The following is a 27,027-nucleotide window of genomic DNA, read 5'->3' as shown; positions in this document are numbered from 1 at the left end:
GCACTCACACCTATCTTTTCAGTGATGAGACCTACAGCTCTGGCAACGCTTATTAACTTGAACAAGGAAGGAAGTGTGACTCAGCCCTTCCCACCTGCAGAATAGAGTCTGGAATCTGCCATTTATACCCAGACATGATTTTTCCCAATTTCTTCCATTCCCTGGGACCTTCCCCCCCTCCTCCTATAATTCTTGTCATCTTTTATCAGTACAGTTGATTTTGTTAAAAAACAAAACAAAACAAAACGAAACAAAAAAAACCACTACACTAAGAACAAAACTAAAAGGGCTGTCTGTGAAGGGAGCGCATGCGCAATCAAGTGGTTGTTTTTTTCTTCCGGGGCAAGCGAGAGTTGACACTCATACTCCTCTCCTGGGACCCCGAGCGCACACATTTGCAAGTTGGTTGGCTGGGGTTAGGGTTACAGTCAGCCCGTGACGACAGGAAACAGCCAACTGGCCCTCACTGAGAAGTAGTCCATCCATGGTCTTACTGGCACATGCATTAAACCAAAAGAATTAAACGCCCCTTTGTCGGTTATATCCAGCCTTTGTGAACTCGGTGGGCCGGTACTCTGCTTCCAGTACCGTCTGGCTCTCACTTGGGAACCAAGTGAGTTTGAGGAGCACACAAGACCAAGGTGAAATGTTAACCAGAATCATTCAGACCTCAAATTTGACGCTAAGGAAAAAAGGGAGGCTTTCCTCAGAGGAGAACGTTTCTTTTTCTCTACAACAGATAACAGGGTCTGAATGAACTGAATCCAAATACAGCCAGTTTCGAAGCACCCCCGGGCATGCTTTTCTCATTTTTTTTTTTTTTTCCTGTGACAATTCACAAACCACTGGATACATAATGCTGTACTAAAAGGAATGTAAGCCTGTCAGGTTAATTACACAATATTAGGTACGAAAACAAACAGTGCAACACAAAACATAGCTACATCATTATTTGCAGTAAATGTTAACTCTAAATAAGTGCAACCTGTCCATAAATGCTGGCTATAAACTAATCAAAAAAATAAAATTTGATGGATAAACATGAAAAAAAAATTCTCACCGAGAATTTTTTTTTTAAATATCAGCACTCATTTAGAGTTTGGGATTTGTGAAAGAAAGCTTTAAAAGGAGCAAACCTGATTGGCTGTGGCTGTTGCTGCGAAGGGGACACTTGTTGCAGGAGTTGTTGCTGCAGAGACAGTGGCTGACGTAGCGCTGTGCATCATGGGTACTTTCAGGAGGGGAACCATGGGAGCAATGAACAGGAGGGTGTAGCATTATGGTAATAGAAGTGGTATTTTGGCATGGTGAATATCAGAGCAGCAAGCCATCATGGGTTAAACCAGCAGATGGCATGCAATCACAATGCAAAGCAAGGAAGCATGGGAGAGAAATAAAAAAGGGAAAATAGCTTATTACAAGTACAATTAAAGGAAGTTTTAAAACATAATCAGTGATTCCCAGAAAGGCCAAAGCAGATTACTTTGGTTGATGTATTTATAAACATTTTTACTTCTAGCAATAGATCATTCCCAATTCAGAGCCTATGGTGCCTATAATAAAGGGCGCTTCTAAAAATGCAAAATGTAATGTCCAAATGAAGTAAGAATATATGATATTCATTTTTTAATCATCATTCTAAAACATCAGAACCTCAATATGTAGGCCTAATTTGGCAAGTCAGAATTTTCTTGGAATGAATTACGGTTAAATTGAAATTTGGGGGTCAATTTGGGGCTGCCTGTTTGAACTGGAATTACTGGGGTTGTGATTTATTTGGGTCCATAAACAGTGAAGCAAAAATTATGGCCTTGATGTAATTTCTAACACACTGTGAAATATGTATATATATTTCACACTGTGAAATAGACAAGCAAATTTTACCAATGTTTATTTTTCTTTACTGTAAATGGAACTCATCCACGTGTCCTTAAGACAGATTTTTGTACCAAGGCTTTGGGAAGTGTGGGGATAACTTATGTATGTATTATTAAAAGTTAACATCTATGGGAATAGTAAGGTACAAATACTCATTACAAATAAATCAACACAAAATCAAGAAGTATAGTAAAGCAAGGCAGTTGTGACATTTGTTTTCAAAATACATCCATTTATAATCTTTTAAAATAAGTACTTCTGGGAAACTCTGATAACTCTAACACACAGCAAAGAGGAGATAAAGGCACACCACATGAAACTTTAAAACATTGATGAAATTAGCCTGCCTCTCTGACAAAGTAAGCTTTTTCTCCCCCTTACACTAAACCGTATAAACTCTAAATAGAAACAAAATACAGATCATTAAAAAGCAGACTCGTACTTGTGGTTTCATGTCTGGTAGTGGTTGTTCTAGTCACATTAAAATGGTCATTTTCTTAAGTATATGAGTACATTTTAAAACCTCAACGTTAACTCTAAAGCCAAATAAGCCTTCAGATCTACCAGTTCCTACAGCATTTCTACCATCTCTGAAATAAATCTCAGTCAAGTGAAGGTATCGTACATACTATAAAAGACAAATAAAAAAAGGTTGGAACCTACCAATACTGGTAGCGGGTGTCATGCACAAAACTGACCCTGCATGTCATGCAATGGTAGGTGGAAAAAAAGTGAATAAAGGGAAAGAAACAGGTTAGCGGTTTAGAGTTAACATTCAAAGTGAGATTGAAGCACAACCAGAAATAAGTAGGGTTAGTTAACACAGTCTTTTAGAGTCATTCACATTTTCAGTGCGGACACAGATATATCTGACTTATTTTAAGCCGATATTCTTCACTGCTTTTCATACTTATTCATCTCCATCAACATGATTCTAATAAGAATGACATGTGATCATGCGGCAGTCTCCTTTCTCTAAGACCTCACAGTATCTTAACAGACATTCTCCAGTTCCTCCTCCGAGGCAGGAAGTGGGTATTTTACAGATGAAAAATCTGAGGCATAGTAACTACTCCAAGGTCATGCATCGTGGGAGTCAAGGGTAAGGCTAGAAATAGAAATCTATTCCTAAAATCCAGGTCAGGTTTGGTATTCACTAGATCACGCTGACCTTATTGCATCAAGACTTTGCTTGTGTGATTGTAGAATGTTTTGTGTCAATGACAATATGAAAATAAAAATAGTAATTAAGATTCTGTACCCTCCAAATCAAAGGGTTGTGGGTCAGGTGAATTTTAGATTGCTGCTTGAAAGCCCTCAATGTAGGAAGAGGTTCCCCTGACAGGCTGACCAGGATATGTGTGACCTATTTTCTGTTATGAGATTCATTATGATAAAAGAGCAGTGGCTTCCAATAAAACTAAGCACTGCTTAGGCAGAGGCTCTGCAAAACTGCAGAACTGGGGCTGGGGGTTTGTTAAGGTTGCTACTAGGTGATCCCTGAGGGGTACTTCTGGCGAAACTCCTTAGGAAACCTCAAGTAGGTGTCTAGGTGGGTAGAAGGGAGTGAGGAGGGGGCTAGATTTCAGTCCTTCCCTGGGAATAGCTGTCTTACCTGTGAATGGTCTTATTAATATACCTGAATCAGAAAACTGACCATGAATAGAACGCATGTTGTGGAATACCAAAAAAAAGAAAGGTATTAAAAGGAATTATCTACTTCTGGTTCAGCTCCTTGAAAATCAAGGTAGTGGAAGGATGCAGATAACTGAAGACTGGGTGTCATGTGGCTGCCAGAGAAGCAGTTTTTAATCAAAGGAAGTATATCCACTGAGGGTTTTACAACTGCCTTCTGAGACACTAGATGAAGACTGTGAGATGTTTAGGTCTTTATTCTCTCTGCTGAACTGATCACACCTGAGGGAGACTTTTGGCTTGATCTGTATTTTGATCAGGCCAATATTAATAACTAGTCAGAAAAAGAGGCTATTTAACTGGGCTCCTCCTGGATTCTTCAGCAAACATGTGCTAATATATCCAACTGGAAACACACATACAAGCACCTCCAAATCCTGTTCATGACACCCTGTCTTTCTAACCTTCTTCACAATGAAACTTCTGGAAAGTTACCTACACATACACTTTCACTTCCTTGACCCCATCTGTTCTTCAGTCCTCTCCAATCTGACTTTCATTTTCACCTCTCCACTCAAACTGCCAAGTCACTTCTGCAGTCAGATGGAGCACTTCCATCTTCATCTAACTTCCTGAGTCATGGTAACATTTAGCACTTGGCTGCTCTGTAATAAACCGCTCTTTTCTCTTTCTCTTGGATTTTCTGATGACAGAGACTCACACACACATACACTCTATCTCTGTACATGAGAGTTTTTAAGGCTCAGACTGATTCCTTTTTATCTACTCTACACTTTTCTTCTAGTATATCACTCATTCCATGGTATCAGTGTAGGATTTAATCCACAAGCTCAAGGTCTCCAAATTTATGTATCCCTCCCAGATTGCTCCCCTGAGCTCCAGGTCATTCTATCTAACTGCTTATCCAGACTTTTTACTTGGGAGATCTCACAAGCATCTCAAATTTAATACACTCAAGCATTTCCCACAGCACCCGTTTCTGCACCTCCAGACACGCTAGATGGGACGCATCACTGTCCATGTAGCAGCTGTAGCCTAAACTGAAAGCTCTTCTGGATATCACTTTCCCTTGTGAAATTCCCTGGTCCAACTCATCAATCAGACAGAGCAATCCTGCTTCTAAAATGCACCTTCTGTTTGTCTGTTGGTCCATCTCCACTGCCACTTCTCAGCCTGATCACCAAGACATCTGGGCTCAGATATGCAGTAACATCCTAACTGGTCCTCCTGCCTCCATTCTCATCCTCATTTAGTCCAGGCTCCATTCTGCTAGTGGAGTAAACCTTCCCCAAAGAGGTCTGTTCACTTCTCTGCTGCAAATGATTCACTGCCTTCTCACTGCTTTTAGGATAAAGGTTCCCATGGTCTAGTCTGTCGGCCCAGCTCATCTTATACCCTCTCCCCCTGGCACCAAGATCCAGACAGATTAGCCTCTCATTTCTCTGAACCAAATTCATCACATGTTTGGCTTGCCTTTGGGCTTCTCCCAAGCCCTCTGCCTAAAAATTATCTGTATCTCATTTTCAAGTCTTAAGGTATATGTTGCCTCTTCCAAAAACTGTTCACTTGTTCTTTTACCTATCTTCACATGCCACTGAAATCAGTTTCCATTTTAAACCTTATTCAACTCTTTACTTCTTCATTCATTACACTCATAAAAATTTTGATTATACATTTATATGGCTATTCATTGAAATCCACCCCTCTTCTTCCACTGTAAACTCTGGAGGGCAGGGTTCATGTCTGTCTACATATATGGGGTACATAGTAGGTAGTCAGTTAATTGAGTGAATGTTCTCATCTGCCAGTGAGTGTGTTGGGAGCAACTTGTTCCTAAAATTCATTAAAGTACCCAGTTTGCGAATGATTTCAAAGTCAGCTATGGCTGGATTCAAAGTTACCCCTTTAGAAATTTCACATTATTCTTTTACATTCCAACATGGATGGGCTTTCCTGGAACACACACAAATGTCACGGGGTTACAAACCATCAACAGCGGCTCCTGCAGCCACACTGGGCTGGGGGTGCTATCCTTCGGCCTCAGTTCAGGATGTGGCTGAAACACTCAACCAAATTAATGTGATGAGCATCCCTATGGGGCCCAAAGTGATACAAACTTTGTGAAAGTTGCTCAGTTGTGTCCAACTCTTTGTGACCCCATGGACTACACAGTTCATGGAATTCTCCAGGCCAGAATACTGGAGTGGGTAGCCGTTTCCTTCTCCAGGGGATCTTCCCAACACAGGGATCGAACCCAGGTCTCCCACAAAGCAGGTGGATTCTTTACCAGCTGAGCCACCAGGTAAGCCAGATATGAATATTTAAAACACATGATTTTTGCAGTGTGTGGCTATCTTACTCAATGTCAGAGTCTTCTCCTGATGTTCTTTCTAAGCCCCATCTCTGCCTTTTCACCCCACTATCATCCTCCCCCCGCCAACACAGCCTCTCCAGTACATCGCACTAGAGATACAATGGACAATTTGTTATTCCTCAAACACACTCTTCCCAATCCATGCTCTTCCCCCTGCCTGGGGTGCTCTTCCCCCACTGGTAGAATTTTGCTCTCCAAGTCCTAAGGAAATGTCTCCTCCTTTGGAAAGTCTTTCTTTCCAAGTCAGTCTTTCTTGCTCCATGTCGTTTCTCACCACCACCTACTGTAGATCTGATAGCCAAATACATTGTCTCTCTCTTCTTCACTCTCAAATTCCCTAAGGTGCTCTGCATGAGATTTGACTTTTGCCTTGTTCTGAACTCCTCTATGTGCTCCTACTCCTTTGGAATCCAGAACAGACCATGTGTTTGAGAACAGCTTGCTGAATTAAACAGGATAAATACATTCTGCTGTGGTTATATACATAGCGTTTCCACTAAACACTGACCAATCTTTCATCAAGATGTGTGATAAGCTTATGTAAGAGTATGGTTTCTGATCATTAGGGAAGATCTGCGCTAGTACCTCCCTGTTCTACTTTGTATTTCCAACTTAATGAAATAAGTCAATGAGACAGTCAGTGGGTCATCTCTGTTCCGACTGTTAGAAGCATTTCACTAAGGCATTAATTCTATCAACAAAGACTTTTCAAACGTCTTCTGCTTCAGTTGCACAAACATTTCAAGTCTAGAATCTCTGAGTAGGATTATCGGGACACTTCCATGAATTATATATTCCACTTTGCAGCATAAGCACAGCCTCAGTTTTCCCATCTGCAAAATGCAAATAATTATGCCTGCCACTGGCAGAACTATCCTGAAGAGTAATGTGATAAGAACACTTACAGGAACTCAGAATAAACCTGTCAGAGAAATGTCAAGAATTATTATGCTGCTATTTTTGTGTGTGGTTTTCATCACTTTCCTAATAGAGCAAAGGAAAAGTATAACCACTAGGTTAAAATAATTCCTATCAAAAAAGGAAAAATCCCACTCACTGCAAATGTGCTAAGGCATCAACCAGGGTGATAATTATATTACCATGGGTTTGGGGAAGAATCCCATATTTTGCATAATATTTCATATTAGCAACTCCCCAGTCTGGAGGCAGAGTTCCTAAAATTCAAAGTCGCATTGTATCAATGGGAGAATTTTAGCAGTATACTAAAAACTTCATTGCAAATGACCTTTCAAAGCATAACTTCCAGGATAACATAAACATTTTTTGTTTCATCTTTATGATAATTGTTAATGTATTTATCAAAAAATCAGTTAATTTAACAGTAATGAGCCCTTCATTTACCAATTAAAAAAAAAAGTTTTGAGCATCATCAAAAAAAGTTTTGAGCATCATCATTTAATTTGCAGGATTTAAAACAACAATGATTAACAAAGACTGATTATCATCATTATCATCTAAAATTAGGCTAAAAGTGTGGCCTATGAGAAAGAAAGCTGAAATAAAAACTACAGGAAAATAAACACTGAATTTTCTGTTATGGAATTAAGTAGGGGATGGACTCTGCTCTGTGTGTGTGTGTGTGTGTGTGTGTGTGTGTGTTTGCAGTGCACTCAATTGTATCTGACTCTTTGAGACCCCATGGACTATAGCCCGCCAGGCTCCTCTGTCCATGGAATTTTCCAGGCAAGAATATTGGAGTGGGTTGCCATTTCCTCCTCCAAAGGATCTTCCCGATCCAGAGCTCGAACTCAAGTTTCCTGCCTCTCTTGCATTGGGAGGCGTACTCTTTACCATTGAGCCATCTGGGAAGCCCAGGACTTATGCTAAAATCCTTTTAATAAAATTATTCTTTCATCATTTAAAAGAAACATGTGAAAACGTCACAGAAGTTGAAATACACTTCAGAGCATGAGATCCACATGTCTGTTCACTATATTTATATCATGTTACAGATGTAAATACTTCTAAACCACAGAATTAAGTGGACTAGGACCCACTGTTCGGCTCCCAAAGCTCACTCACTGGAGGGTTGCTGGACACACTTGAACGTTCTTAAAGAGTCCAGCAGAGGGCGGAAGTGCACAACCACAGCGCCCTCTACACAAGCGTCTCACCAACTCTAATCAGGTCATGGCAAAAAAGGGATGTTATTTGTTCTTTGGCAGTCTTTAAGTTTCCAGGTGAAATATTTTTAAATGAGAATTCTTCCAGTGATTTGACAAAAAGAGGAAGAGTTAAGTATGGGTTAGAGGCCTTCAGTCTTTTGCACGGCTTAGCTCCAGGGTTTCAGAGGCATTCCCAGAAAATGGTGGTGGCATTACTACCCAGTCAGAAACAGACTTGACTTTTTCTGTTTTCCCCCTCAGTATATTCTTCCACATTTTTTTCTCCCTTAAAACATCTAGTGATGAGGTCTATAAAATAAGACACTTGGTGAAACCACACAGAACCTCAAGAAAAGTTTACCTTCTAGTAATTATTTTATAAACATGTTACATCAAGTGGATTACAAGTACTATTACTGCTGGGCTACAACTGCATTTAAATGTTACCAATTAAGGCTGCAATTGGACAAGAGTGAAGCCCTGATAATTATTGATTTAGAGACTCACTCTATAGGTCTGTGAGTCTATTTATGTTAAGAGAACTAAACTAAGAAAACTGTATGCTAAGAACCACTTTATTCACACAGTTGATATTTTTACTACAATCTAAATTTTCTTAATAATAATTCATTTCAAAGTATAGATTTTATATGAAGAATAGGATAGAAATATTTATTCAACTCCCTCCTATGTTAATTCCAGATATGCTACAGTATTTAAGAAAATGGTAAGAAACCTGAAAAGTCCACCCAAGTGGATTGGGATCATCAGTGTGCTTCTTTAGGATAAAATTGTTATTCATCTATATTGACCTTTAAGTCACTATCGTGGGATGAAAATTTTGACTTCAAACTAAGAATTCAGTGGACAGTCTTCTCTCTAAAGCTTAAGTCACTCCTGGTTCTTTAAAAAAATTTTTTTTTGGATCCTCTAGCAAAGTTTATTTTGAAAATATTATCCCTGCATTTAGCTCAGATTAAAAGATCAAAACCCCAGCCATTTATGGTGACTCTTTGTGTTTGTATATGTATATAGGTCTGTGGTCAGGGAGGTGGGTAAAAACATGGAGAGGGTTGGCATGTATTGTATTTTTCCTTCTTCACTTTTATCTGATGTTTTACACCAGACTCCAAAAGAGGACTCTGGCCTCCACGTATGGAGGCCGGCTGGTGTCATGTCTTGTAAATCAAACTGGTCTCAGGGTAACTGGGTTCTAGGTCTTTTTATCATTAGTCTTGCCACCTTGGGAAGTCACTTCACATTTAGGGGGCCTCAGCTTTCTCATCTGTAAAACAATCAACTGGATGCGGAGATCACTAAGACTCCTTTAACCTCCAAGATTCTATGATTAATAGAATTCATTTCTTAGTAGAATGACAGAGTTAAAGCACCTTTGCACCTACTATTATCAGGCATTGGCTTAGAAACTGAGGATAAGAGGTCTCTATATTTGTGAACTTGGTGGAAGTTGAGAAGGATGGCAAAAGAGAGAGAATGGATGTAAAAATATGAGTAGAGGATTGCTTTAATTTGAATAGCCTCATTTTGTTTTTTGTTTTTATTTTTTTTAGTGCTCTGAATAGGAATAGAAAAAAAAAGGTTAGTATTTACTGGAATTGCTATTTTTAGGTCATTCAGGGTTAATGACAAGTTTCAACTGTCACACATAAGAGGTCTTCTTTACATAAACAATTTTACACAGTTTGTGTAAATACGAGAAACCCAAAGCCCTAACTGTTATTAGTTTCTCATGGGTTCAGTCAGTCACTTAACTCTACAGAATATTTGGCTTTAGAATCCTAACCGTCTTTAGCTATCTTTCCAAGCAAGGGAGATTATCTAGATAGCTAGGACAATGACAAGTTTCAGGCTGTATTTATCGTACCTTTGAAAAAGCAAACTAGATGCCACCAAACAGCTTAAAGGAATGAGAAAGAAAGCACATGACCGGAGGGCACACGGACACAGGGCTTGGAACTGTCAAGGCACGCACCTGTCGGGATGAACGCGGCGTGCTGCTGCAGCTGCGCGCTGCTGAGAGCCTGCTGGTAGTGCACGACGCTAGGGTTAAACACGGCGCTGGCACCGTTGCTCTTTTCAAGTGCTTGTCTCTTTGGTAAAGGATGAAGAGCACCAGGAGGGAAGGCCTATAAGTGAAGAATCGGATAAGACATGTATAACTCAAAGTAAACACACCTTCAGTGTCCACAGAGATCATCAATCGCAACAAACTTTTAAAAAATGACAGCTAAGGAGATGCCTCTGCCATGCACCTTAATTTAAACAGCGGCAATGTCGAATGAGTGAGAACTTGTTATTGCGAGCGAAAGCATGACTTCGGTAACCCCAAAACGGTAGCATCTTAACTAAGGAAAAGAAAAACTATCAAGCAACAACAGCGAAAAATGACTTCAGCTTTTAAAATGAGTTAAACTATTCTAAGAGGGGGAGGGGGAGGAAGCATTTGTGTTATTAATATTAATACCTATTCTTTTCTTTAACTAAAAATGGCAATTTATTGAATTTAAAGGTTAATTAGGATTATCATGAGCAATTTTTACGAGCCAAGTAATTTAAATTTGCTTCACTCTTCTGGAAAAGGTATTAAAATTTGTTAGGATTAATTTATTCCACATATTACATATGAAAATGAGATGGCTAAACACCTTATTGAATTTTTCTCATTAAACATAATGATTGTTTGCAACCGATATTTTACAAGTAATACAAATCTCGATGGTTCTCTGAAAAGCTACATGCAAAGCGAAAGGTGAAAGGTCAAAGTACCAGGTCTACAGATGCTTCGAGAGGTCGCTTCATTGCTTTGGCAGTCGACTGAGTCTTTTAATAACAGGCAGCGAGCACATGATGGCAGTGGGCCAATGGGATTCAAGCGAATTAACATACAGGTAAACAGCAAGCAGAGGTGCATCATGGGAACGGCATTGCATTGTGGATAGGTGAGAAGGAAAAAAATATTCTGAATGCAATATACAACGTACAAAACACTAGGCATGCACAACAACAAAAATGTTCTCTAAAGAAATGAATATTACACCTTAAATTAGTATTGAAGCAAAAATGCATCTACTATACCTTAGTTAAAAGCATATAAGAGAGTAAAATATAGATGTTTGAAATTCAGGAAAGTTAATTAAAACAGCAGCTTGCATACACACCATAAGCATTTTTATATTGCTTCAGAAAAAAAATGCAAAACTTTCAAGGGCCACAGGATCGAAGAACTTCTGATAAGTTAGTTTTCAAATATAAAATAATGAATGTACCATGTATAAGATCCAAGTTGAAAAAAAAAAATGTCTTAAACCTTCATAAACGGAAGTTTTAATGACGATCTAGCCTAACAAAATGAAGTGGCAAACTGAGACAAACAATTCAGGCAAAAAAATACTCAAACACAAGATTATTTAGGCAAAACGGTTTGGGTTTGGATCTTAATTTTTTGTCTGAATTATGTGGATAATTGTCTCAATTTTTCTCTTCACTCTGCTAGTGTGGATCTGGCAATATGCAGTAAGCTTCCAAACTTAACAAGTTTTGAATTTGAAGAGTAGGTTTCTCAAATTTCCATTTCATTCCACCGTATGGTTTCTAATGACTAACTTATCTTCCATTCTGTTTTCCACCACATTTGAAATTTTTATTCAATTTATGGCAAACAACTTACCAGGATTACACTGAGAAAATACCCTTTAAAGGGTATTTGGTATCCTCGGGTATCAAAATAATTTTATCTAATAATTCTATTCATACTTTTAACTATAATTAGTGACCAACCCACTTAATGAGAGGTGGAACTCTTGGCTAGAACAGGTACAATAGCTAAAAATAGCAAAAACAGCTAAAAAATAGCAATGAACTGCTTGGAATATAATAAGTAAGATAATATCTTTAACTTGTAACCATCCTTTGGGCAGATAGTTTCATTTAAACAGCTGAAATAATAATAAATAGTGATTGATTTAGACCACGATGAGAAAATCTTCCTGTTCCTTGATAATTGTTGTAAGAAATCTAAAAATTTTATGATGGAATTCTATGAAAATAAAGTCAAAGGAATAGCTCCAATGCAAAAAAAAAGAAAAAAAATGAAATACCCCTTTTCTATGTTTAGCACAATAGGTAAATCCCCAAGGCTTGTATAACAAATACAAAATGTTTTACTCTAAAGCTCTGAGTTACAAGTATGGCATTTGGAAGAAAATGGGATAGTAAATAACCCTTAAAATGGGAACAATGAATGACATTTTCCTTGGCCAGTAAAGAGCTGTTCTTCATCATTTGATGTTTCAGGATTAAAAGTATGAAAGTGACAGGAGATACAGGGCTAAGGGTGAGTTGAGGGCGGGGATGCGGGGACTAGAAATAAAGTGGAAAGGACTGTAGGGAGAGAAAAGGTTTAGAATGGCCAATGGAAAGATGTTTTGGAAGGCAGTCTGGATAGAGGCCATCACAGAGGAAATCATCGTTCTACAGGCAGAACTGTGAACATCTGAAAAAACCAACAAGATTCAGAACAAGAAAGCTTTGAATATTCTTTACTCCAATGTCAGTTTGCCATGATGTAACTTTCATGACACCACTTTTATTTAAGATCTTTCATTCCAATATATTTTTACATTGCTAGATAATAAAAAAATTTTTTTGCTTACATTAGCCTATACTAACTACATAAGGCTACATAGACTGTTCTCATAGAGTGCACTAACGACATTAACTGGATGAAACAAAGTGAACGCGTCAGTCACTCAGTCGTGTTGGGCTCTGCAACCCCACAGACTAGCCCACCAGGCTCCTCTGTCCATGGGGTTCTCTGGATAAGAATATTGGAGTGGGTTGACCATTCCCTTCTCCAGGGGGTCTTCCCAATTCAGGGATCGAACCTGGGTCTCCCACATTGCAGGCAGATTCTTTACTGTCTGAGCCACAGGGAAGCTTATTAACTGGATGGTTAAACTCAAAATCATTTTGGCCTGGACTTTCTGGATTCCATTCTTCCCTTCCCTTTTTCAGTCCTTGGGAGATAAAGAACACACCTACTCTTGGGTTGATCTTTTCTGATATGCTAACTAGGAGAGTGATTATGTCTCTAAAGCCTGGTGCTTATGAACAAAATTTTCAACAAAAGATCATTTAACGAAGTCTCCGAGTAGAAAAAGAGATATTAAGTATTTCTCCCTAAGATAAGCACCTGAAAGGTTTATGTTCTCTTTTTTCCAAACCTCATTTGATGAATGTAATTTCCACAGAAATTATAATAAACTAGGAATTTAAAGAAGCTGAGAGCTCTAAAGTGAGCTAGACACTGACAGCATCTCTCTTTCTACCACTCACTTGGGTTTCTTTACTAGATGCAAATATCTTGTATTTTCAAGGAAACACACAGCTCCTGGAGTGGACATATAAATATCTTGCATGTCTCACGCTTTGAGGAACACGTGTGAAATGTATTTTAAAAACTGTATGGGTGAATAATCACGTTATAATGTGCCTTTGTAGTCCACAGATGTTCTGTTTTAGAGGATATTATGTGACTGCAGCCATATGTTTTCCTATATTGAAAGATCTTCAGGATTAGAGCAGACCTCAGAGATCCCCAAGGCCAGTGAACTTTGGGAGCTTCCTTAGGCACCTACGCAGAGAACCAGATTCTCTTTAATTGAGCTCCTACTATGTGCCAGATACTGAGCATCCATTCCAGCTGGCCTCACCAACATTTCTGATCCTCTGTCCCCTCTCCGAGCCTTCTCTATAGTGTGTGTGCATGTTAGCCAGGCGTTTCATTTTCTGGATCAAGGAGCAAGCCAACTTCAAGGCAAGTGAACCAACTGCCCGGCCTTAGAGGTAAAGACCAAACCTGAGGAGTCCAGAATCGTGGATGACAGTAACCAGAGCTGCCACTTCAATGCAGAAGAAAAGGATATGGACAAGTAGGATGGAATTCAAAGTTCCTGAACATGTTTTCATGACTAGCTGATGGCAGCTGGTCTTGTTTCTTTTTACAAAATAAGTATCTTCTGGTGCAGCCCAATTTTGGTGTGTGTGTGTGAAGAAAGACTGTTGTCTTGAAGACCAGATACCCTTTGTGTTAAAATTATCAGAGAGAAGCTCTGATTTATTTTCACATTTGAAAAACTCTGGTGAGGATGATGCCCATGTTTTAAGCGCTATTGTACAAGTATAAGGCTCTAAAGGAAAGAGATGCCTCTTTCTCTGGACTCAAAGTTTGAATTCATTTTCAGGGTCCAATTAATCAAAAGAAGCAGAAATTCCTGGATAACAATAAAAACTACACTACAGAAATTCTTGGAGCTCAGGCATGAAACCCAGGTGAATGGAATACTAATATCTTCTGGCTGCAATCATCACACCCATTCATTCTCTTAAAGAAATAAAACAATCGTTTTTCCTTCATGGTGCTGAGTAATCTTGTTACTAGAGTAAGAAGACTTTGACTTCATTGAACTGCAACTGGTTTCAAATGAGCCTCTCACTTTCAAAAGACACTGCAGATTCAGTAACTTTCATGTCATTATCAGAAAGAACCTGATGCTTTTGTTCTGAAACTACATTCCTTTGGGTTGTCTTTGAGGATGCTGCAAGACCACCTGAAATATCAGAACTCCAAATCCAGCACAGTGTAACAATTGAGGAAACTATGGCAACTAAACATGCTGACATCCACTCTAACAATCTTTGTGCATTTTGATGAGAAGGATTTGCAACTGCACCGAAGAAGGGCACGTAGACTCACAATTTAAAGAAATCAGGCTGTGTGTACACATGTAATGGCCATTTCTTCTCTTATCTCCATCAGCCCAGGTCATCTACCATTGACTTATTCTAGGTACACTGCTCCTTCAATGATTCAAGAATATATTGATTATGTAGATGTTAGGACTGCTACTTCTAAGTAGTGTGTCTTGGGTTAGTCGCTCTCTTGTATCTGACTCTTTGCAACCCCACAGACTGTAGTCAGCCAGGCTCCTGTGTCTATGGAATTCTCCAGGCAAGAATATTGGGGTGGCTTACCATTTCCTTCTCCAGGGGATCTTCCCCACCCAGGGATCAAACCCAGGTCTCCTGATTTGCAGACAGATTCTTTACCCCCTGAGCCACCAGGGAAACCCACTTCTAGGTAACAGGCAGATAAATCAAGGCTCAGATAACTCAGATAAAATTCAGGGCTCAGCGCTAAAGGTTACTATTAGTACCAGCGGTTTGTTGTATTTAACAGGTATCTAAGGAATAAGGACTGATTTTTTTCGTAGTTCCAGAAGCTAGACCCCATGATGCATTTCCATCACGTCATGGAGGACCGTTATCCCTCACTTACTGAACTCCAAGCTCCCCGAGGGCGAGGAAAACTGCCTAATTTATTTATTCCATCCAGCAAGTGCCCGATGAGCGCCAGGTCTCATGGATTATCCAGTGTCTATCACACATTAAAACACACGGACGTCAAGCCAGAGATCTCACACCACAACAGATTAATTACAATCCAGTGCGGGTGGTGCTCAATTTTTGTAACACAACGGACTCACGGGGAGCTGGAAAAGAAAAGGCGCATGCCCAGGCCACACCCAAACCAATTAAATAAGAAACTTGGGGGAAGTGACTGCCCTTAGAAACTTTCACGTGCCCTCAGGTAATCCCAGACTACAGAAGCCTGGCTAGTGCCGTCCACAGGGTTGCAAAGAGTCGGACTTGATTTAGCGACCAAACAACAACAACGTGTTCTAGGCAGGTGCTTCTCAAACGTTACTATGTATACAATCCACCTGGGGATGTTGGGAAATTTAAATCCTGATCCCAAAGGTCTGGCGGGGGCGGGGTGGCGGGGGGGGGGGGGAGAAGGTGGGGCTGAGTCGAGCTGTAACAGGCTCCCAGGGGTGCTGGGGAGGCCTGTGTCTTTAACGCAGGGGCTACCTTCCAGGCCTTTTATTATTATTCTTATTTTTCAAAGCACCATCCATACAGCTCCATCTTCATCTGTTTCATGACTTTATGTTCTGCATAAATTTTCTTTCAGGGAGAGGGGGAGTTTGCAGCATGGCCTTTGTAATAAGTAACAAGAAGTGGGGAGCAAAAAAATGGGGGCAGTGGCTCCCGGCCCGGGTGCATCCTCCGCCCGGTTCTCCTCTCTCCCCGGCTCCGGGCCGCCTCCCTGGTCCTTCCAGCCCGGTCCCGCCCGCGTCCGCGCTCCGAGAGGCGCGGGGGGCTTGGGGAGGGGCCCTCGCACCCGCTCCTGGCTTCCCTGCGCCCGCCTGAGGGATTTACTTATTGTGCTGCGAAGGGAAGGAGGGAGAAACGGAACAAAACGAAAACGAAACGGGCGGGGCGGGGGAACCACGACAGGACGGAGGCAGCGGAGCAGCGGGAGCGCCAGCCGGCCCCACTCCCGGCGGCGAGGCGCGCGTGCGCGTGCCCGCGCGGAAGGCGCGGCTCCGGGCGCGCGGGCTTCGGGGAAGGTGCGCGGCGCGCGCGCCCCACTTACCATGACTGTGGCCGCGGCCGCGGCTGCCTGGGCGGCCACCGCGGCCTGGTTGGCTTGGTGCTGCGCAGCTTTGATTTTGGCCTGCAAGTGTGCAGGAGGGTGAAAATATTTGCATTTCTCCCTCATGCAACGCCCCTTTATGTAATCCATACAAACGGTTACGGTGTTGTCGTTTGTGTCGACCATGGTGCTGTCGGCGGGGTGTGCAAAGCGGCAGTCGGTCTCTCCCCGGGCACAGTTTCCTCGCTGGAACTCCCTGCAGACCTAGGACACGGGGGGAAGAAGAGCATACGATGCAGTAAAAAAAAAAAAAAAAAAAAAAAAGATGCTTTCCCTTTCTTTGAATGCTGGATTTTTTGCCACTTACAATCAACGTTCGATTATCCAGAACCCAAGTCACTTGGAATCGCAGGCAAACTATGATCACTTCAGTTTTGCTTTGCCCTGTTTGCTAGGGTGAGAATCTGTATTGAGCTAGGAAGTAAAAATCTACACTTTAGCTAAGATAACAAAAATCAACAAGGCCCCCATTGTTCTTGGGTTTTATTTATTTATATTTATTTGTTTACTTTTATAGAGAAGGGAAGGAAGGAAAGAAAATGTTATATATATACTAATTCAGAAATTTTATATATATATACACACATATATTTACACACACACACATATATGTATAAAATCTGGTCTTCTGTATATAACTACATCTCCTTCTACCATGACAACTCTAGGAAGTTGTGGGGTTTTTTGCATGGAGGGATTATTTCACCAAGGATCCAGCCACAATATCATAGCTGCACAATTCCAAAAAGAATTAAGGAGAAGTGACCAACTTGTTTCTTCTCCCTGAGGACAGGAAGTGGGGGGCAGGGTGAATGTGAATACTCCCGTTTTCCCCTAAATCTCTCCTGCTCTACAAGATAAAGTGGGCTTCTAATCATAGATTAGAACAACTATGATACCCGACATCAAAACTTTCATTTAAATCACTATTATTTTTTACAATAAAGAAAAGATAAAAAGGAGAGAAATATGGGAAGAGATAAAGCAGGGGCCTGGGGGAAGGAAGTAGGATAGATTTTGAAGTGTTGATGTATTGTTTCTTTTTCTTATTCTTTAGTCCTTAATTATCCTGAAATCTCTAGTAACTAAAATGCTCCATCCTCTGAGAATTCCCATGGATCAAGAGTTAACTGTATAAAGAAAATTTTCCTTGGAATTTAAAGAGTATTCTTAATCTTGCCCTAAATATCAATAATATGAAATAACACAACTAAGAAGCATATAACAGTTATAAATATCTGTATCATAGAAAAATTATTAGTGAAATGGTAATTTCTTTTCTTCTCAGGCTCTACATCCAGTGTTGATGTGCTTAAGTGGCGGTTCACATCTTGATCACTAGTGACTTATAGGAAGGGTCACTGGCATGACACTGGGAACCTTGTGACAGTCAAAGGTACTTGGGACATATAGTTTCGCTGATCAGTGGCCAGGCAAGTTTGAAGGCCAAGCAGATACATCACAAAATTATTAATTGCTTCCTTCTACTTTGGATATTGTCCAACATTCCATCCTTAGCTCATAAAATGTACAAAAGAAAAATTACTAAGCTGTTCCCACAGATTGTGAGTAAGCCTCCCCTTATAAGTGGAATGACTCGGGGTTGAGACGGCGTTGGGTGTTGAGCATTTACCTAGGGGCTCTGTGTGTCACCGACTTCATTCCTGCTTTGAAATAAATTGCAAGCTGCTTTGCTAAAGTCCTCGTGAATCATTTTTACATATGTCTTTGTCTGCCAATCCTGTTGGGAAGGACAACTTGTTCCCAACTCGACTGATTTAATTTGTTTTCTAAACCACACAGTCACGTACTGAACACAAAAGCTTCACGGGTCCACCAGGTGGCGCCCCAAACACTTTTCCAGTCCCGTAAAAGGTCTGTTCAATATTCACAGGGGTAGGCTGGATCAAAACTGTAGCGATGGGAGTTTATAGTCTTTTCATTTGGGGATCCATATACTTCAGAAGGAAGCTGGTATTAGGCAACATTTTATCACTTTCAAGATTTATAGAGTAAATATTTAAACAAATGCACATTGAAAAAATCATTCTTGAATGATCCCAAGATAAAGTACAGTATATATCCTAATCTTACATATGTATCAACTAACTATAATTGGTGATCGAATTTCAGGAGCCCTTTGAAAAATCTATCGGATTCTTTATACTCCATATAAAATGCTCTATTCAATACCAGAGGATACAGTAGTTAAGATAAATGGATGCCCTGATCAAAAAGAAATTGAACCCAGTTAAGTTAAACCCAGGTGAGCTGGTTTGACTCCTGACTTAAGAATTACATTTATAAATATATGAATTTGTTTTCTTGACTTTTCTAGAAGACTTGAATGTCAGTTAAAGAAAATATCTCAAATCAATAATTAGACTCTCCCAGGCTCTGGTTCCCCTGTTTACCTACATACAACCCGGGCTGGCGCATGCTGGAGCAGCCATACTAGTTCTTAAAGTACTGAAATATGATCATACCAGTCGGTCTGTAGTCATTGTCCTACTTCCTCCCACCTCTGTCCCCTTCATCCTGGCCGCTGGCTTTCTAACCTGCTCGTTCCCAGACCTTTCCAAGATCCATCAAAGGTTCATGCCTGACACAGTTGGAGCCCTTGGGAGCCATTTCTATGACCCACATAGTGACTGATTCAGCCTTCCATTGGTTGTTGCATATTTTGCCTCTGAATACACATTCCACACAATTGATTTTTATTTGTATTGAACTTATTCTTTTCCCACAGACTAATTTCCTTTATACTTGGCCTTCAATTCAAACAGTAGAATTATGAAATGCGTGACTTTTAGGTGAATCTGTGTGTGTGGCTGTTTTGTAAGACTGAATTGGTATCTTACAAGCATTCACTTCCATAAAAGTACACTGCTAACCCCCAAAGGCATCTCAAAACACAAATAGAATTGAAGTACCTCCAGTTTGTCAGTCCTGAGAAGTTTCTGAGTTGCAGTTGAGCCCGGGACAGTGACAGGTGGACTTCCGGGAACAATAACAGGTGTGGTGGGTAGAATTTCCGTTGGGACTAACCCAACTCCAGGGGTTACAGGTGCTAAGTAAGGAGCAAAGCTAATCGCCGTATTTGTCCCTATTGCGGGACCTACAGGAAAAGTGGGCTGTTAAAGGAAGATAACACAGGACAAAAACTTCTTTAGAATAAAACTTTAAAAAATCACCAGCAACATTTACTCACTGCATATAAGACTCTTTGTGTTAGCTGCAAAAATCAGTGCTGAACTGTGAAAATTCTTTAAGCCTGTTTTGTGCTTAATAAAAATGAAATCCACATAGACCCTCTCTTTCCCAAACCATATAAACACAAAGGAGAATGTCATCGAAACCTAACTACAGGAACCGGCTTAAACTTTTATTCCCATGAAAGTGTTCTCAAGAAAAGAAAATGGTTATTCTATTCCGGTGCCTCATCATTCCACACTAGTGAGTGTTACAACATGGAGACAGTAAAATGGACGGAACGCTGACTCATGATCTCTGATGTGCTCTACATGTCTCTCAAAGGGAGAAGAAAAAACAAACACCATGAATATAGGCTGAGTTTCAGACTGATCAAATTTGTACACTCTCAAGCACTGGGGATTATTTGGTATTTTATTTTTGCTCAGACTTACCAGTATGCCTCCATGTTCTATCACTAGTATGTAAAATCCCCAAATTCATAGGCAGTTTTCACATAGACCTGCTATTTCTTGCTCTAGCTCAACTATGTCTAGATCTGGTCTTCTTTTCCTGAGAGGGTGAATGGAAAAGCTTGAACTTCTCTGTTGGCCATTAAAAGTTGCTTTGGTTTCCTAGGTCACGAAGTCAACGTGGCAGTGATAAAGGCATAGAGTACCCTATTAAAACCTCGTCATCACTGTCCTCTTTGTCCAGGGATAAGACAAAATATACTAGAGGGTTGATGGGACGATGGTTTTCAAAAGCTTCACCTGAAAGGACGCCTTTCAGAAAGGAAATGATGTACGCTTAAGAGAAGGACAAACTCGGCTTCACTTTAAAGGAGCTGATGTTAAACATTCAAGATGCTAGACAAAGATTTTTCTTAGCATAAATTTTGCACTGATTTGGGACTGTATCGTTTTGTTGGTTTGTTTTTTGGTATTGGATGGCTTTTCACCTATTCATTTTTAGGACCAGTTTTCAGGTATTTGCAATTACACGTCAACACAGTTTTCTAATATTGAACAACGCCGTTGGCCATGTCATGCTGCTTCTCTGTTTGTACACTGTGGGTAACATTCTTGTTGTCTATTTATAGCTCTGAGTTGTGGAACATATGGGGAAAATAATAATCTGTGCAAATTAAACAGGTTTTTGTTGACAGCAGTAACAGAAAAATATCTCTTACAAATGATCATGTTAGAAAACAGTGAATTATTGATAGTTTGCACGGGGAGCTCTTAGAGAGGCTGAAAGTCTTTACTGAAGTGGCTGGGGGTGGGGAGGGATGGAAGAGGTGATTCTAATGGCCTGCGAGAGCTGCTGCCAGCATTCCCGCGAGGGGCTCTTAGATCTTTATGGCTCCGCCATACAATTCACTTTGGGAGAAAGTTGCAACATGAGGTCTCAACATGGGAAACTGATGGCAGCTAGGACTTTTTTTTCCTCCTTAACTTTCTACAAAATTTTATATGTGTATGTTTTCCATTTTCAACCCATTTGAGTCATAATTATAGAACGTTGTGGTTTTCAGTAACTGTAGCTTTTATAATTCAGTACCATTGAAAAGAAGCCAAGTGATTTAAATGGTATAAGGACGATATAATGTTAAGATTTAAGAGAATCAATTCTGAAAGGTCATAAATCACAAAAAAAGACCAGTGAGTCAAAGAACCAGCTAGATCAGAAATGCCTGGGGGGAATTTCATAGATAGAGATATCACAAATTCTGACTTAACAGATCTGGGTTGAGGGGGGGCTTGAAATTTGCATTAAAAATTTTATTACATGATTTGATGTGCGGCCCAGTTTGAGGACCACTGTCATAAATGAGTGAAAATAAATATTAAGAAAACCTAGTACTAGTTGTGTAATTAACTCAAAGACTCATGATCAAAATAAACATTAAGAAAAAAGAGCCCTCCCCCATATCTCCATTTCTGACTTTCTATTGAAACAAATTCCCAATATCCCTCCCTTGTAGATCATCTGAAGCCCAGATCAGCATAGTGACAGGAATTCATGTTGTATCTTGACTGTCCATGCGCTGTCAGAACCTCAAAACTCATTTCCCCAAACCTTTTTGGATATCAACACATCTCTTGCAATTAGCTAAATTTTGCTTTCTCAAATATGTTACTTGTTCATCTAATTTAATGATCAAAAAGGAATGTTGCAGTTTGTTCTACTGATGCAGAGCTGTAATAAAGTTCATGGAGAGTATTATTTAAAAGTAAAAACACAAATATGAGACAAAGGGAGACATGAATTCAAAATCCTGAGGTTGGCCAGTTATTCATTTTTACCCTGGGCAGGAAATTTTTACCCTGAGCTTTTCTGCAGAAGGGAAGCAAAACTACTTAGCTTAAAGAGTTGGGCTGAGCAAGATGTTATTTCTCTCTTACTTCCCATAGGTGAACTTCAAAAATAGCAGCTATCATTAGTAGTGTAAAAGTTAGTATTAATAAAGTCCCCCCCCAAACAAATTATCCATTGATTCTATAACAGGAATGTAATTAGCATAGCAATATAAGAGGTATAAAAATCTTATTAAGTGAAGGCAAACATCGTCTCTACTTTGAGTATAGACTGGGAAAGTATATGTTTTCTTTCACGTGAAAGTTAAAAGTTCATAGACTTTATGAAGATAGATTCAATTAAATATTTTCTCTTTTTTCTTATCAAGAGTGTTTTTCGTTGACTTTGAAAAGTTAAAAAAAAATACTGATTTTCAGAGATGGGCACTGTATTATTATTGTTGTTGTTATTATTAGTGACAGTAATACCTTACATCTGTGAAAGGTTGGGCTGTTCTCAAAAGCGTTCTCACACGTAGTGTCTGCTTTAATCTCCTCAGCAGCTGCGAGAAGCGAGCCTGGCAGCCAGAACCGCACAGTCTTGCAGGTGAAAGCAATTTAGACCAGAGGCTGCATGGATTACCCAAGGCCAGTGCTGCCAAGGTGAGTCAAGGCAGAGCACCCCGGACTGCTGGCTCCCAGTCTGGGGCTGTTCTGACGCCCCTGCCCTTACTAGATTTTGTTGGTAAGTTCATAAAACAGAAGAGGGGGGAAAAAAATAACCCACCACGAGTTGCCCTTACAGACATTACGTGTACAGAGAGAGCCTTGGTGGGGAGCCACGTCCCACGGTCAGCCCAGGGCCTCCCGCAGACAGGAGGTTAGGGCTGCTCTGAACAGCCGCCTGCCTGGGAAAGTGGGTCTCAGATCCTGGATTCGAGCGAAAGTCTCAAGGTAGAGTGGAGGCTGATGTCTGGATTCGGGTCTGAGTCGGTAGCTAGAAGAAAGGCAGCATCTCCAGGGGACTCTGCTCTTGGGAGCCCACCCGCCAGGGCCAGGAGAGCTGGCCCTGTGGTTCCTGCAGGGGGGCTGTTGCCAGGTGGTCTGAGATCCATTTGGTCCTTGTCATCTCCCAGCACCAACTTCAGCGAGGCCAGAGGACAAGAGATGCAGAAAGCCTTCTAGAAGAAAATCGTGTCTGAAATGCAGGTCTTGCCATCTTGCCTCTGGACTTCACTCCAAGAGTCTGTGCTTCTCTCCTTGGCTTCTCACTCTCCACTCTTCTTTCTCTGTAACTCACAGCAGTAGATGTGGCCTCAAGATCACACACACACGCACACACACACACACACACACATGCTCACATGCACACATGCACTTTGATATTTTGTAGTGGCTTGAAAGGATCAGGGCTGGGGAGGACTGACTAAGTGGCCTGACGTATCTTATGGCTCTAAAATGTGGTCGATTGCCTTTTTAGAAAAAGAACATGAGAGCTCATGCATTTAGAAAGCTTTGACTTCAAAGGATAGGTATTTGGTACTTAAACTGAAAGGCCTAAAACATGGCATCTCTTAAGCCTTCTCCCTTTATTGCCAGGAGCATCTCTGGAGGGCAGAATGCTCAGTGCAAGATCTTGCCACTAAGGACTGGATCGCACAGGCTCTTAATCTCTGTCGTACTAAAGGCCACCCACCTGCCACTTTATTGTGAGTGTACGTGAGATGTCTGTGTGGGAGTCGAGGGGTGGGGCCGTATGGTTGGAAGGAAAGGAGAGAAGAACTGTTGTCATACCCCATTAGGAACTGGAGAAGGAAAAACTCCTCACAGGAAGGGTGAATGAGACTTTGCAGATGTAATGAATTTGAGACAGAAGCGTTATAAGAGGAAAGAATCATTGGCATTTTCATTTATTCAATAAATATTCATTGCTGGTACAGACATGGTGCCAGAACACTGTGTCTCCGTTTATTGAACTTAAACCCTAATGGGGAAGAACAAAGAAATAAAATCACAACTCACTTGTGATTTTACGGATAAGCAGAAATGAAGAGGCCTCACTTCTGAGATGGAGAGAAGAGATTGGCAGTGGGTTGCAGTCGACAGAGTTGGAGTCCTTATGAATAAGATGAAGTTAAAATATGAAGATCAGTAGGAAGCTTCCAGCAAAAGTAAAAGCCTTTAAGCAAACAGGAGCTCTGTGTGTTCACAGAGCTGAAAGTGTGGTTTGGTCTCAGGGGACATGGGAAGAGTGGCCTCTGATGAGGCGAGCTGGGTAGGGACTTGACACTGTAAATAAAATCAAGGTTACACATTTAGACTTGGTCTCCAGTGAAACGGGAAAGCACTGAAGGGTTTTAAGTAAGGGAGTGACGTTATACCATTTATATGTTTAAAAGATTCCTCTGGTTGCTGTGCCCATTGGGATAAAGCAAGAGTTGTGGCTCAGTGGTGAAGAATCCACCTGCAATGCAGGAGGCAGAGGTTCGATCCCTGGGTTGGGAAGATCCCCTGGAGGAGGTAATGGCAACCCATTCCAGTATCCTGGCCTGGGAAATCCCATGGACAGAGGACCCAGGTGGGCTACAGTCCATGTGGTCGCAAAGAGTTGGACACAACTGAGCAACTAAACAAACACCACAAGGAGGGTAAAGCCTATCAAGTATTTTGAAAGAAAGGTTGACGGCAGCTAAGATGAGGGTCCTGGGAGAAGGAGAAGTAGGTGGGCTTGAGGGCATATGCTGATGAACGGGATGTGAGAGAACCTGTCCGGTTTCGGTTTGAAACTGCTGGCTACACTTACTGAGATGAGAAGGGAGTAGAATGAAAAATTGGTCTTAAGCATGTCAAGTTCCTGGGAAAAATTCTGAAGGGGAATCCAGGAGGAGGTTGGGTACCTAAACCCGGGGCTCATGGACTGAGAACATGCCTTTGGTAGTTCTCAGCCTGTAGATGACCCACAGCCACAGGAATCGATGAGACCACGAAGGAGCAGGGAAGTGACAGAGGCAGCCAGCACTGGGAACATCAGTGCATAGCAGCCTCAATATAGAACAGAGCAAACTGAAAGTCGCTCAGTTGTGTCTGACTCTTTGAGACCCCATGGGGATAGTCCATGGAATTCTCCAGGCCAGAATACTGGAGTGGGTAGCCTTTCCCTTCTCCAGGGGATCTTCCCAACCCAGGGATAGAACCCAGGTCTCCCACTTTGCAGGAGGATTATTTACCAGCTGAGCCGCAAGAGAAGCCCAAGAATACTGGAGTGGGTAGCCTATCCCTTCTCGAGCGGATCTTCCTGACCCTGGAAATCAAACCGGGGTCTCCTGCATTGCAGGCGGATTCTTTACCAACTGAGCTCCCAAGGAAGCCCGAATAGAATAGAGGAAATGAACGGGCAAAGGAGACAGTGGAGGAAGGCGTGTCAGAGAGGAAGGGGTACTCTGTAGAGGAGATGGGCCACATTCTACTAAGGAGAGACTGGCTGCCAGCTACCAAGATCTCCAAAGAATAATGCCAGCATCAGTGACTACCTGTTTAGCAATATGGAGGTCACTGGTGAGAGCTTTCAGCAGATGAGAGATTTCAGGGCAGATGGAAGATAAAGGGTGTGAAAAAAACCATCCGGAGCTCTTTAGAGAAGCTTACCCTAGAAGGAAACCTAAAAATAGAGTGGTACTTGTGACTCTGTTTAGCCGTTTCTTTGTCTTCTGCAATTTCTGCATGTATTCGTTTCCCGAGGCTGGTCTAACAGATTCCCAGCGATCTGGTGGCTTACACAACATGCATTTCTTCTTTCAGAGTTCTGGAGGCCGTAAGTGTGAAACCAGTTGCACTGGGACAAAATCAAGGTTCTGGCAAGACTGTGTTCCCTCTGGAGGCTCCAGAAAGGAACACTCGGTCCCTTGACTCTTCCGTCTCCTGGCGGCTGCTGGCGTTCCTTGGTTTGTGGCCCCATCACTCCAGTCTCGGCCTCCATGAGCACATTGCTTTTCTCCTCTTCTGTATGTGTGTCAACTCTCTCTCTGCCTCTCTTATAAGGATGCCTGTGATCACATTTAATCCTGGAGAATGTCCCCATCTCAAGACGCCCAACTCAATCACATCAGCAAAGACCCTATTTCCTTGGAAGGTTCTAGGAACTATTCTACTGTCACTAATTCATTTCTGTGACTCTGAAATTACTTGTTTGTAGAGCCAATGACTTTTAAGTTTATTACAGTTTTGCATCCCAATTTCTCTTGTGATTTAAAGACCTCTCTTAAAGTATTTAAATGTAATACTTCTTTCTCATAGAGCAATCGTGATTATTGTCCTCTAATTAATATATGAGACAGTACGGAAACATAACTTTCAAAGAAAATTCAATTAACAGTTTAGAACATGAATGGAATTTATTAACAGGCCATTATTGAGTGCCAGGGTCAATCCTTACAGATTCTAAATAAATAAGAAGTGAATGATTAAAATGAGTTGAGGTATAATGCATTGCGACTATGTTGACCTAGGTGGTTCTCGATTTATTCCCATAGACATTATTTAATACGCATAACTAAATTATTTTAGCATTTAGGTAATTTAATAAAATAATTTATATGTGTGTATCAACAAAGAAACCATAAAATATACTTGTGAGTGGTTTTAAATAGATCCATTTAAATGCCTATGTGTGTGCTTAGTTGCTTAGTCGTGTCTGACTCTTTGCGACCCCTTGGACTGTAGCCCACCAGGCTCCTCTGTCCATGGGATTTCTCCAGGCAAGATTACAGGAGTGGGTTTCCATTTTCTTCTCCACGAGATCTTCCTGACCCAGGGATCGAACCTGCGTCTCCTGCATTGGCAGAGAGATTCTTTACTGCTGGGCCACCAGGGAAGCCCTAAGAGGTACTTATTTGGGATTTCCTCCAAGCAGCCTTTCCTGCCTCA

At 41.1% G+C, this 27,027-nt stretch overlaps 1 protein-coding gene across 3 annotated transcripts in view; it reads right to left on the bottom strand.

The window, feature by feature from the left end:
• Positions 1–27,027, bottom strand: part of MBNL2 (muscleblind like splicing regulator 2) — a 171,435-nt gene that overhangs the window by 26,883 nt on the left and 117,525 nt on the right. Inside the window, exons 4-9 of one of the 3 annotated variants that reach the window (XM_068984449.1) lie at positions 19,546–19,746; positions 16,553–16,816; positions 10,822–10,875; positions 10,028–10,181; positions 2,542–2,577; positions 1,137–1,231 (exon numbers count right to left, since the gene is read on the bottom strand). In XM_068984449.1, the coding sequence (XP_068840550.1) occupies positions 1,137–1,231; positions 2,542–2,577; positions 10,028–10,181; positions 10,822–10,875; positions 16,553–16,816; positions 19,546–19,746 (804 nt within the window). The remainder of the gene's footprint in view (positions 1–1,136; positions 1,232–2,541; positions 2,578–10,027; positions 10,182–10,821; positions 10,876–16,552; positions 16,817–19,545; positions 19,747–27,027) is intronic. The other 2 variants (XM_068984451.1, XM_068984450.1) reach the window with 2 other exon arrangements.

Source organism: Capricornis sumatraensis, chromosome 12 (genome assembly GCF_032405125.1).
Source record: "Capricornis sumatraensis isolate serow.1 chromosome 12, serow.2, whole genome shotgun sequence".
Classification (NCBI taxonomy): domain Eukaryota; kingdom Metazoa; phylum Chordata; class Mammalia; order Artiodactyla; family Bovidae; genus Capricornis; species Capricornis sumatraensis.
Note: the sequence above shows the minus strand (reverse complement) of the source record. Positions and strands in the feature narration are given on the sequence as shown.